This window comes from Acartia tonsa, chromosome 8, assembly GCF_053477335.1.
Source record: "Acartia tonsa isolate MP-2025a chromosome 8, ASM5347733v1, whole genome shotgun sequence".
Classification (NCBI taxonomy): Eukaryota; Metazoa; Arthropoda; class Copepoda; order Calanoida; family Acartiidae; genus Acartia; species Acartia tonsa.
The window spans coordinates 52,447,773-52,459,512 of record NC_137267.1 but is presented as its reverse complement, the minus strand read 5'-3'; the positions used below and the strand labels follow the sequence as shown (position 1 = coordinate 52,459,512).

General features: G+C 36.6%; 1 protein-coding gene across 2 annotated transcripts; it reads left to right on the top strand.

Moving 5' to 3' along the window:
- The first annotated feature begins 1 nt into the window (after nt 1).
- Roe1 (grpE protein homolog, mitochondrial Roe1) lies at nt 2–11,480 on the top strand. 2 transcript variants are annotated; one of them, XM_080170900.1, is made up of 10 exons: nt 2–107; nt 688–735; nt 1,509–1,569; nt 5,580–5,636; nt 6,695–6,837; nt 7,018–7,072; nt 7,372–7,437; nt 8,658–8,723; nt 9,901–9,981; nt 11,042–11,480. In XM_080170900.1, exons 1-10 carry the CDS (start codon nt 25–27, stop codon nt 11,150–11,152), a joined length of 771 nt encoding a protein of 256 aa, XP_080027026.1. In that variant the 5' UTR covers nt 2–24; the 3' UTR covers nt 11,153–11,480. The 2 variants fall into 2 exon arrangements, with proteins under 2 accessions (XP_080027026.1, XP_080027025.1); XM_080170899.1 differs by lacking the exon at nt 8,658–8,723 and adding an exon at nt 8,266–8,331.
- Nucleotides 11,481–11,740: the final 260 nt, after the last annotated feature.

Sequence of the window (11,740 nt, the reverse complement as noted above, 5' to 3'; positions counted from 1 at the left end):
TTATCCACTGCTAGTAAAATAAGAATGGCAACAAACCTGGCTTGCAAGTCGAGTATGCTAAGATCAGTTACTAATGCTGTCCAATACAGATTTATTTTTCAAACCAGGTAGGCTTCGAAACTGATAAATATCCGTGATCTGGATTAGAACCGGTTCTCAGCCATACTTAAAAATTATGCATAGCATCGTATTACAGACAATTTTACATGAATATTAAAATAAATATCATAAGATTAATACTTTTTGATAAAACAGACTTTATTATCTGTGGAAAGCTGTCTATAATAAGATGCGATAAATAACTATTCTACCTTTAGGGCAGGTCCGTACGTCTGTCCGCGTCAAATAGCTCTTATCGGTAATTAAAGCATGTTAGAATTGTCTTATCTATTTTAATCTTGGCATGGTGATTCCTGTAACAGCTTTGCAACTCTGTAATTTAATTTTAACTCTAGTTTTAAGGGATTAATTTTTTTGTGTTGGGAGGGTCATATTTTCTAGGGGCGATTTCTCTTGGGAAGGTGGTTTTACCCTCCCCCAAAATAGATATTACCAATAAAAAGCAACACTGAAGATCAAGATGGAGGACCATATTTGTTTAGCGATTAGCAAGCTCATTCGAGATAGATGCACAGACACAGCTCCTGTTACTTTTTGCACATTGATAACAAACCTTTATTGTTTCAGAAATTTGCACGGGTCTTGGAAATGTTTACCTGCCACCTCAACTAAGGAATTTATTCATTTAATAATATATATAGGATATACAATACATGGATATATTGACATGAGAAAACTTAGCTTGCTAATATGGAACTCCTTTAATGGTCAGTCAGTTCATCCAGTTGGAGGGAAGGGGATGGGGTAAACAGGGTTGGTTGGGAGAGATCGCTATTTTTGCCAGCTACGAGTTTCACATTATTTGAGTACATGATAATCTGGTGTAAAATCCAAGTAATGATAACCAAAACTTTGGTAACTTTTACTGAACTTTGATTGGTTAGTTGAAAATCATTAGTTCCAAACGATTCAATCACTGATAACCGTGGCATAACATGTAACGCATCCGCTCGTCGTCGGGAAGGTGATAGGTTCGAATCTCGGTCCGACACCGCGTCATAACTAAAGACGCTTAAAATGGTTCCTACTGCTGCTATGTCAGGTGCGCGACATGAATAGTTAGTAAGGGGAATGCCTTGGCCCAAAACAGGCGCAACTCACTACCATGTACATTTAGGACTTTTCTGATAAAGGTCGTGCAATCAAAGGGTTGGTTGTCTGATGGGCAAATGGATGCTTTACACTGCAATTATAAGGCTTAGGGCTGACAACCCTATCCCATGTCCATAAAAAAGCCACATTGTTACAGAAACACTGACAAATTTTCAGCGGCCTATGCTCCTCCTCTGGAGTGAAAAAGGCTTGTAACTGTTACTGATTCAATTACTGGTTTTAATATAATATTATTTCAGTTTCAGCAAATAAATGAATAAAATAAAAAATTAGGACAAAGTTGTCTTGAATTTAACTCCTAGAAGCATTTCAATTGAAAATTCTTTATTAAATCAGGTATAACATTACCAGTATGGCTTTGAAACTGATAAATATCCTATGGATCAGAATCGGTTCTCAGCCATACTGATAATTCATGTTTAGCATTGTATTACAGACATTTTTCTATCATCATTAAATAATAAAATTAATTCCAGTTTTGTTAGCCCCCCCCCCCCCTCCCCCCCAACCAACATAACTGTTTTTTTTGCTATATTTTTTTTTGATGTTGTTGTTGTTGTTGTAGCCCTTTATACTTCTTGTTCATGGGTCTCGTCATCTGTTGCCAGTTTTAGGAATCTGGCAGCGTCAATAGGTTTTTTCCATAGGCTTCTGACATTGAGGGTTGTTATGTTGTTCTGACAGTTAAAAAGGTGATCTGTGGTATGGCATTCGTCACAGTTGGGGCATTTATCACTTAAACTGGGGTCAATACGAGCTTTATAACTATTTAGGTAGGTGCTGTAGCCGGATCTTAGTTGGGCTAGGGTCGATCTGGTGGTTCTAGGTAATTTTCGTTCAGATTTGTCAATTTCTGGAGGACGTGTATTTAACACTTTGTTATTTGAATATGTGTTTAACATATTCTTGACAGATCTGGTGTGAATAGTCTTGAGTTTGGTCTTATAGTTCTCATCTGTCAAATTTTTGGCCAGAGGTTTAACTTCCTTGCCAAATTTTGAAGTGAGTGTCTCCTTCATTTGACGGGGAGGGGGGGGTCTTTTCAGGTCAGTTTTGTTTGGGTGGTCCTTTTTCTGAGTGGCCAGAAGGAACTGCTTGCTGATCATCTCACAGTGTGGTTGTACTTTCATGATTTTTGTTTCGTCATGTAAATGATCAATGTTGGTCATTTTATGGCAGCCCGTAGCAATTCTTAGAGCATTGTTTTGAGCTACCTGTAATTCAGACCAGGATGTTTTGCTGAGAGATGGCGTCCAGATGGGACAGCAGTAGTTTAGCAGTGATTGACCTGTGGCTTTGTACGTGTTGATTATGACCTCTTTCTCTTTACCCCATGTAGATCCTGCTAAGGCTTTCAAGATGTTGTTCTTGGCCTGGATCTTGGTCTTGGTGTTGAGAACATGTTGTTTAAAAGAAAGAAGTCCATCAAACGTGATTCCGAGGATTTTAGGTTTCTTCTCAGTAGGCACTATCTCCCCATCTATATCTACAGCAAGCTCCAGTCCAATTTCGTTGGAGGAGGTGGTGAAAAGTGTTGTTGAGGATTTAGAGGGAGATATGAAGAGGTTTCGTGATTTAAACCAGGTGTTTAAGGTAGATAAATATGAGTTTATTTCTTGCACAACTGGTTCGATCAGTGTTCCTGAGTTTAAGATGTTTCCATCATCCGCATATGAGACTAATCTGATGTTGCCAGGCGGAGAGGGCATCTTAGACATATATAGATTGAACAGGATGGGAGACAAAACACCTCCTTGTGGTACACCCTGTTTCATTTTCCTGAATTTAGATTTTGAGTTTCTAAACAGGACATATGTCTGTCGACCACGTAGGTATGCACAGAGAAACCGTTTAATATAATCGTTCAGATCTAGTTGGTTGATATCATCGAGGAGGATTTGATGGTCCACCGTGTCAAATGCACGGGAAAGGTCGATGGCGACTGAAACGGTTCGTTGGACAGGTTTCTTCTGGTTGAGGCCGGTGTTAATGTGGTCGAGGATGGCTTGGAGAGCAGTTGTCGTTGATCTCCCTTTCCTAAAACCGTGCTGATGGTCGGCAAGTTCAATGGCATCGTTGACTAGAGGTAGAAGTAGGGCCTCTAAGATCTTGATTGCTGGAGACAGTAACGAAACAGGTCTGTAGCTGGGTCCAAGATCAGATGCTTTACCTGGTTTCAGGAGGGGGATGATCTTTGCTGTCTTCCAAATGCTCGGAATGATGGAACTCTGCATGCACTTGTTGAAAATCTCTGTCAAGAAATTGATGGCATGTGGGCCAAGATTTTTCAACATGATAGGAGAAAGGTTGTCTGGTCCAAGTGCTTTAGAGTTCTTTGCCTTCTTGATTGCTGCAAGGGTCTGTGCAGGGGTAAAGTTGATGGGCTGGTGTTTAGACTTCTTTTTCATGGAGCGAAGTGTTTTTCTCAGCTGTTTGAGAGGTTTTTTGCTAACAGGCGGCGTGTACTGATGATTAAATTTGTTAGCAATTTTCTTGGCATCCATGAAAGTTTTACCATCAAATGTTATACCTTGATTATCAGGTTGTCGGGGACCATTGTTGAGACTCTTAATTGTTGACCAAAGCTTCTTTGAACCAGAGGGGCAGTTGGCTAGGTGTTCTTGCCATTTACTTTTCCGGTGTTCATTTATCTTCTGGTTGATCTCTTTGTTGAGGTCATTAAGCCTAGGGTCAGCAGGGTTGGAGTTTCTGATTTCATCCCTTTTATCAATCAGTTTAGCGGCATTGGTAGGTAGGGCATTGTAGATTTTAGGGAGTCTACCGGCAGGAATGTATTTTCTGGCAGCTCTTTGGAGGGTTTTCCGGAAATGTTTTTCAGCCTTGTGAACATTAGTGACAGGGCGGGCCTTTGCAAAAATTTTCTCTGTCAGGTTTTGGAAGCCTTGCCAGTCGGCTTTGGAGAAATTAATGTAGGTGTAAGGTTTGGAGCTAGATTTTTTAAGTTCTGCCGTCAAGCTGATGATAATGGGTAGATGGTCGGAGCTCATATTCTTTTCAACAGTCCAGTTGGTAACAGGAAGGAGATTAGATGATGCAATACTGATATCAGGTGATGTTGAAGCAGTGTTAGTGACTCTGGTAGGAAGGTCTTCATTGATGATACCACAGTCAAGGTTGGCTATGGCATCGACAAGAGCATTTCCTCTAGTGTCAGGAGTGGATTCAGACAGCCAGAGATCATGGTGTGCATTCAGGTCACCAAGAATGTAGTAAGAGTCTCCTAGGTCTAGGTGGAGATCTTCAAGCTTAGGTGTGTAACCTTGAGTGCAGCTGCTTTGTGGGGGAATATACACATTTCTTATTTTAAGGGGTGATTCGTCCCCTGGAATACTGATGGTCATAATTTCCATGTGTGGATCTTGTGCCAAGCTACAAGGTGTTGCCTCTAGTGTGAACTGGACATCCTTATGGACAAGGAAGGCCAATCCACCACCTTTGTCAGTACCTCGGTCTTGTCTGACAAATGTGTAATTCGGTGTGTTGATGGATTTAGATTTAGCAGTCATTTTTGTCTCCTGAATTGCAGATATAAGGATTTTCTTCCGTTCCATGTAATGGAGCAATTCATCAATTTTTCCGATGATGCCATTGATGTTATACTGCAAAATTCTGGAGTTGTAGCCTCTGTTGGGGAGGAAGTTGCGTTGAGAGGGGTTAGGGGGTGGGGATGAAGGGGGGTTACGTTGGGGGGAAGGGGGGGGTTGTTGAACAGGTGGGGGGATGTTGCAGCATGGTCCGGTCCAGTGGTTGAATCTTCTGCGTTCTTTTGATGTTTTAAATGTTGTACATTTGACGTGGAGCCAGGCCAGGCATGCTGAGCATTGTACTGCTGTGGAGCCAACAGATTTGGTGCATACTGGACAGAACCAAGGTCCTGGATTCTGTTCAATACCAGCGATGATAAGTAGAAGCCGAATAAGAGAGGCTGGTAAGATCTTATTCTTTGTCGGGCATATTAAAAACACTGTGCTGCTGAGGGAAGGTCCTCATTGTCGAATCTAGTGAAAAACCTTTTGACATGATGGTAGTGATGACGATTCCCATGTTGAAGTATGGGAGATTGTAAGCGTTGGCTCTTGGCTCCACGTCTGCTGCTGGTGGTGTTGCTGCTGATGTTGGAGGTAGATGTACTGCGTAGAAGTGGCCAACATAACATCCATTTTTTTTTTTTTTTTTTTTTTTTTTTTTTTTTTTTTTTTTTTTTTTTGATATCCGCCGCCCGCGGAAAGCTGTCTATAATACGATGTAATAAATCCAAAATATTCCTATCAATCTTATCAAACGGTAAGAAAATCTGAAGATAGTTAATAATCTTAATTTTTCAGAGACGCTTTTTGTTTTCCAGTAAATCTACAGAAGAAGCAGCAGACAAATCTAAAGAGGTAAAAAAAAACATACCTATTTTTTCAGCAATTTTTAATTTCATAAAATTAGAAATATTACACAAAAAATACTTTGTTTACAAATATGTCGCCTGATTGCCAATAAGTTACTAATGCATGTGCTTATGTGAATCTACTCAAATACAGATCTCCATCTTTTATAGCAGCTGAGAAAATCCCATTTTTGGTAAATAACTATAATACTTACAGACGGGATCTTAAGGGATAAGACAATAGGCGATAAATTGATTTAAAGGCGTAGTCTCACGAAAGGCATTTGAACTTAATTTAGTGAGCCGTATATTTTTTTCTGGTTAATTGGATAAACTGCATTGATATAGCATACATTTGAAATATTTACAATTTTCTACCACGTAGTTTTAAAAATATCAAGACTTAAAAATAGTCTTTTTGTGATATATGCAATTTAAAAAGACGATTTTCAAGTCTTGATATTTTCAAAACTTCATGGTAGAAAATTGAAATTTTTTCAAATATACCTATGCCATATAAATTTAGTTTAACCCATTAGGTATTTAGCAAAAAATATGCGGTTCACTAAATTAAGTTTAAATGCATTTCGTGAAATTGCCCCTTTCAACTTATTATGAACAAAATTACACTTTCTGTTGAATATTTTGGACATTGTTATTTTAAACCATCCAATCAATATTAATTAAAAGTACCCGGTTTTTTATTCCAGCGATTGGGAGATCATGCTTAAAAACTTTGATAATCTACAGTTCAATGTCCCCTACCACACTGCTTGTTATAGAGCATCTAATCAACCCAGGGGGGGAGAGGACACTAGGTGTTTACTTCACTAGTCCCCCAAGTTTCAAAGTAACGTTGTCTTATTCGTATGCTTAACAATCTTGGGGACTTTTATTGACTTTTAATTACTTTGTTCATTAAGTTGAGTGTCCAAAAATTTCAACCATTAATTGTAATTTATGAAATGGGTAATTTTTATGGGGGATGTAATTGTATTTACATCAATTTATCGGCCATTGTTTTATCCCTTTAGATCTATGTATTGATCCCTGTATACTTAACAGGAAGGAGGGCAGGGTGAGGCAAATGAACAGACAGAGAAGGAGAAATTATTGGAGGCCAAGCTTGTAGAGATGGAGGAGAAAAGTGCTGACCTTCTGGATAAATACAGGCGCAGCCTCGCGGATTTTGAAAATTTAAGAAATAGGTAAGATAGTTCAATTCTCTTACAGGGTGTGGGAGTGTTTTTTTAAGAAGCTGTATATCATGGACGTCTTTTCGAGCTTTCTTTTTTTTCTTTATCATGCAAACGTTTGAATTGAAAGGAATGATTCATATCATTTTGTGATAAATTTATAAAAAATTCTGATCAATACATTATTTTTAGAATGAATAAACAAGTAGCAGATGCGAAAGTTTTTGGAATTCAAGGATTTTGTAAAGTAAGTTTCTTTAATATTATTTTAAAAGAGGATGACAACGTCCATAAGTAATGAAGCATTTAAAACATAATGAAATAAACATTAAACTTACAGACGAATTAAGTTATTAAGCATATGTTCAGTTCTCTTACCAAATAAAGAGATAATATGCAATAACTCCAAGAATCAGGAAACGTTAAAAAACAGCTACATTAATGGCAGTCGTTAAAATCATATTTCCCCAATAACGTTACGGACTGGCTGACAGACAAAGATGATTTAGTATATCTGAAGATACTCTTAATAAAGATTATGTTTAGGATCTGCTTGATGTAGCTGATGTACTAGCCAAGGCTGTTGACAGTGTCTCTGAAGATGCTCTTAAGGAATCAATAATATACAACAAAAAAAAGTGATCTAAAAGGATATGACAATGGCCGATAAGTTGATGTACATCACTAATGATGATGCACAAAATTACCCCTTCCATAGATTTCAATTAGTGGTTGAAACCAGGGTGCCGGAGCCGTATAATTTTGATGCGGCTCCGGCTCCGGCTCCGGCTCCAGCTCCGGCTCCTACCTTAAAATTAATATATCATTTTTTTTTCATTATTGAATTTGATAAAATAAAATAAATAATATAAAATATTTTGCTTTTATTTGATTAAAGCTATATAAAAGTAGAAGGATGTGTGTCTATTTGTTAAGTAACAATAGTTTTTCAGTTTATTATATGGAAATAGATCGTTGCCAAATTATAATATTACTTTAAAAAATCATTTTTAGCTAGTCTGGAGCCGGAGCCGTTTTTAACGAAAAATACGGCTCCGGCTCCGGCTCCACCAAAAATGTTGCTGCTCCGGCTTCGGCTCCAGAACACTGGTTGAAACATTTGGACACACTACTTAATGAACCAATCAATTAAAATTCTATGAAAGTCCCCAAAGTAGTTGAGGCAGCGAATAAGAAAATCTTATTTAAAAACTTTGGGGACTAGCTTAAAAAAACAGTCCAATGTCCCCTCCCTTCCTGTCACGAATTAAAATATATTTGGCAATTTTTGTGTCTTATCGATTAAATATTCTCTGTCAATTTGCCTACATGAACTTAAATCGAGGGTTCAGTGCCCGATAGGACCTTTGAGGGAAAGTACTAGATAGACAGACAGACATCCTGTTACATGTATCAAAATATTATTGATGATAATATTAGAGTGAGAGTCATTATTTAAAAGATATGCATCAAGGACTCAAGCTGACACAATCTCAACTACTTCATGTAAGTATTATACACACAGGCAGACATCCTGTTACTTTATATAAATATTATTAATAATAATATTAGAGTAAGAGTCATTATTTAAAAGATATGCATCAAGGACTCAAGCTGACACAATCTCAACTACTTCATGTAAGTATTATACACACAGGCAGACATCCTGTTACTTTATATAAATATTATTAATAATAATATTAGAGTAAGAGTCATTATTTAAAAGATATGCATCAAGGTCTCAAGCTAACACAATCTCAACTACTACATGTAAGTATTATACAGACAGACATCCTGTTACTTTATATAAATATTATTAATAATAATATTAGAGTGAGAGTCATTATTTAAAAGATATGCATCAAGGTCTCAAGCTAACACAATCTCAACTACTTCATGTAAGTATTATACACACAGGCAGACATCCTGTTACTTTATATAAATACTAGCGGCTTCGCCCCTAGCCTCTAGGGGCTTTGCCCCAAGAGATGACAACAAAAAAAATAAAAAAAAAAAATAAGAAGAACTAAAGAAATTTTCTACAAAAGAAATTTTCTACAAAAGAAATCTTCTACAAAAGAATTCTTCTACAAAAGAATTCTTCACAAAAGAATATTTCTACAAAAGAATTCTACAAAAAAAAAAAAAAAAAAAAAAAAAAAAAAAAAAAAAAAAAAAAAAAAAAAAAATGGGGGGGGATTTTTTCTGTTTTTGGGGGGGTTGGGGGTGTCCCACCCCCCAAGAAAATAGCTTAAAACCACCACAGGACCAATAGGTATATACCCTGAAGAGTAGAATCCGATCGGTTCAGTGGTTACCGAGATCTTAAGGGACGGACGGACAGACAGACGGACAGACGGTCAGACGGACAGACGGACAGACATCGTTCTACTTTGTATTATAGATTATTAATAATAATATTAGAGTAAGAGTCATTATTTAAAAGATATGCATCAAGGTCTCAAGCTAACACAATCTCAACTACTTCATGTAAGTATTATACACACAGGCAGACATCCTGTTACTTTATATAAATATTATTAATAATAATATTAGAGTAAGAGTCATTATTTAAAAGATATGCATCAAGGACTCAAGCTAACACAATCTCAACTACTACATGTAAGTACTAGCGGCTATGCCCCTAGATTCCTCTAGGGGCAATTAATGTGGGAGATACTCTCCACTAAAATAGTTAAAAACCTTCCCTGGGCCTATGAGAAGCTTCATTGTAAAGAAGAACCATATCGGTTCAGCGGACAGCGTGATCCTTCGTTACAGACGGACAAACAGGAATCCTGAGAGAGAGACAGATTTCCGCGGATATTCAAATAGAAAAATAATATTTTAACCAGTTTTGTTAGCCAAACAGACCTAAGGCCCGAAAAACAAAACCGGTATTAATTTTATGATTACTATTGATTTTATTATTCATGGAAAATTGTTTGTAATACGATACAATATACAAGATTATTCAGTATTGCTGAGAACCGGTTCTATTCACGCGGATATTAATCTGTTTCGAAGCCATACTGGAAATAAAAATTTGACATTTATTTTCTTTATATTTTACAGGTATTTGAGAGGCATGGATTAAAGCAGGAGAATCCCTTGGGAGAAAAATTTGACCCCAACCGCCACGACGCTCTTTTCCAGGTAAGCATTTATTATTGGTTGAACAGTTTGGACAGATGGATGATGAATTAAAGTTTCATTAGATTATGACAAAACTGACTCACCTTGTCATTATTAGAAGCTTGAATTCTGAAAGCATAACTTGAATTAGATCTCTGTGATACACCCCATGATTGACACGTGACATGACACTCGCACGTCCTTGTAGATAATGTAGATATTCTGTGACTTTATGACTTATGAAGGAAGCAGCTGTTTGTATCTTTGCTATATATTCTTACTAGCGGCTACGCCCCTAGAAGCCTCTAGGAGAACTGGTAGGAGGGGGAAAAGTTAACCTCATACCATTTTAAATTTGAGTTTCAAAAGAGTTTAAAGAATATTTTTAGGGGGAGGGGGGTGAAGACACCCTCTCCAAAATAGTTTAAAACCTCCCCAGGACCTATAAGAAGCTTCACTGTAAAGGAGAACAATATCGGTTCAGCGGTTAGCGAGATCCTTCGGGACAGACAAAAAACGCTTACTACTTTATATAATAGGATGACTAATAGGCTTTTTATATCGAACAGCTGATTGTGCTTTGTACTTTGATTTGATCATTTGATGACTGTTCAGGTTCAATCTAAACATGAACATTATTATTGATTAGCGTTTAAACACACTAGTTAGGAACCAGTAAATCATAATTCAATAAGAGTGCACAAAGTATAATACAATGAAAAAGATTTTAAAACTAGTGTAACTTTACAGTCCAATGTCCCCTCTCTCCCTGGGATAATCTTTGTAAATAGAATAATATTAATGGATTTATTAATACTTCAGGATCTTACACTAGATCATTATGTAATCTAATAAAGAGAAAGTTATAGCTAGCTATTAAAGCGATCCACCCCCTTTACCCTATCCCCTCACTTGATGGACGAACTGACCAATAAATCATATCCATGTTCGGCATTAGCAACCTAAATTGATGACAATTTTCCCCCTGTCATAATATCCACGCATAATATATATCCATATTATTATTTCAATGAAAGTATCCAAAGTTCTTGAGCCTATTGTAATTATAATAATATTTCAGGTGCCAATGCCAGACAAAGAGCCCAACACAGTCATAGATGTTCAGAAGGTTGGATATATCCTGCAGGGAAGAACTATCAGGCCAGCAGCTGTAGGAGTTTCAAGAAAGTAAATCTTCAAATCTTCACACAAGTCAAAATACAACGTGAATATTGTAATAGTTATTTATCGCATCTTATTATAGACAGCTTTCAGCGGATAAAGATAAAAAATGTAAGATTAAAACTAGTTGAAGGCCTGGTACTTTATTTTGATATTCGTTGAAAAATTGCTGTAATTCGTTGCTTTACATGCTTGTTCATACTGAACCAGTTCTAATCCAGCGGGTAATAAATGGTTTCGAAGCCATACTAAACAGAAATTTGGAATTGACTTGTTGTGATAGCATTTAAAACAAATTAAACAAATTTACTTTTTATTATTTAAAATATTTTCATATAGATAAAAACATAATAGAATTTTTCACAGATGTAATTAAAACATTATTTCATTTTTTATGTTTTAAAACATTTTCATTTTAATATATGGGTTACTTAACTTTGATCTTATTTTTTAAGAAGAATTTAGTACCTACCTAAAAAATTAAGATTGATAAATAGTTTAGATTATACTTTGATAGATTCAGTGAGGGAGGGGACATTGGACTGTAAATTACACCAGTACCCAAAGTTTGATAACTATGGTATCTTATTCATTGGAT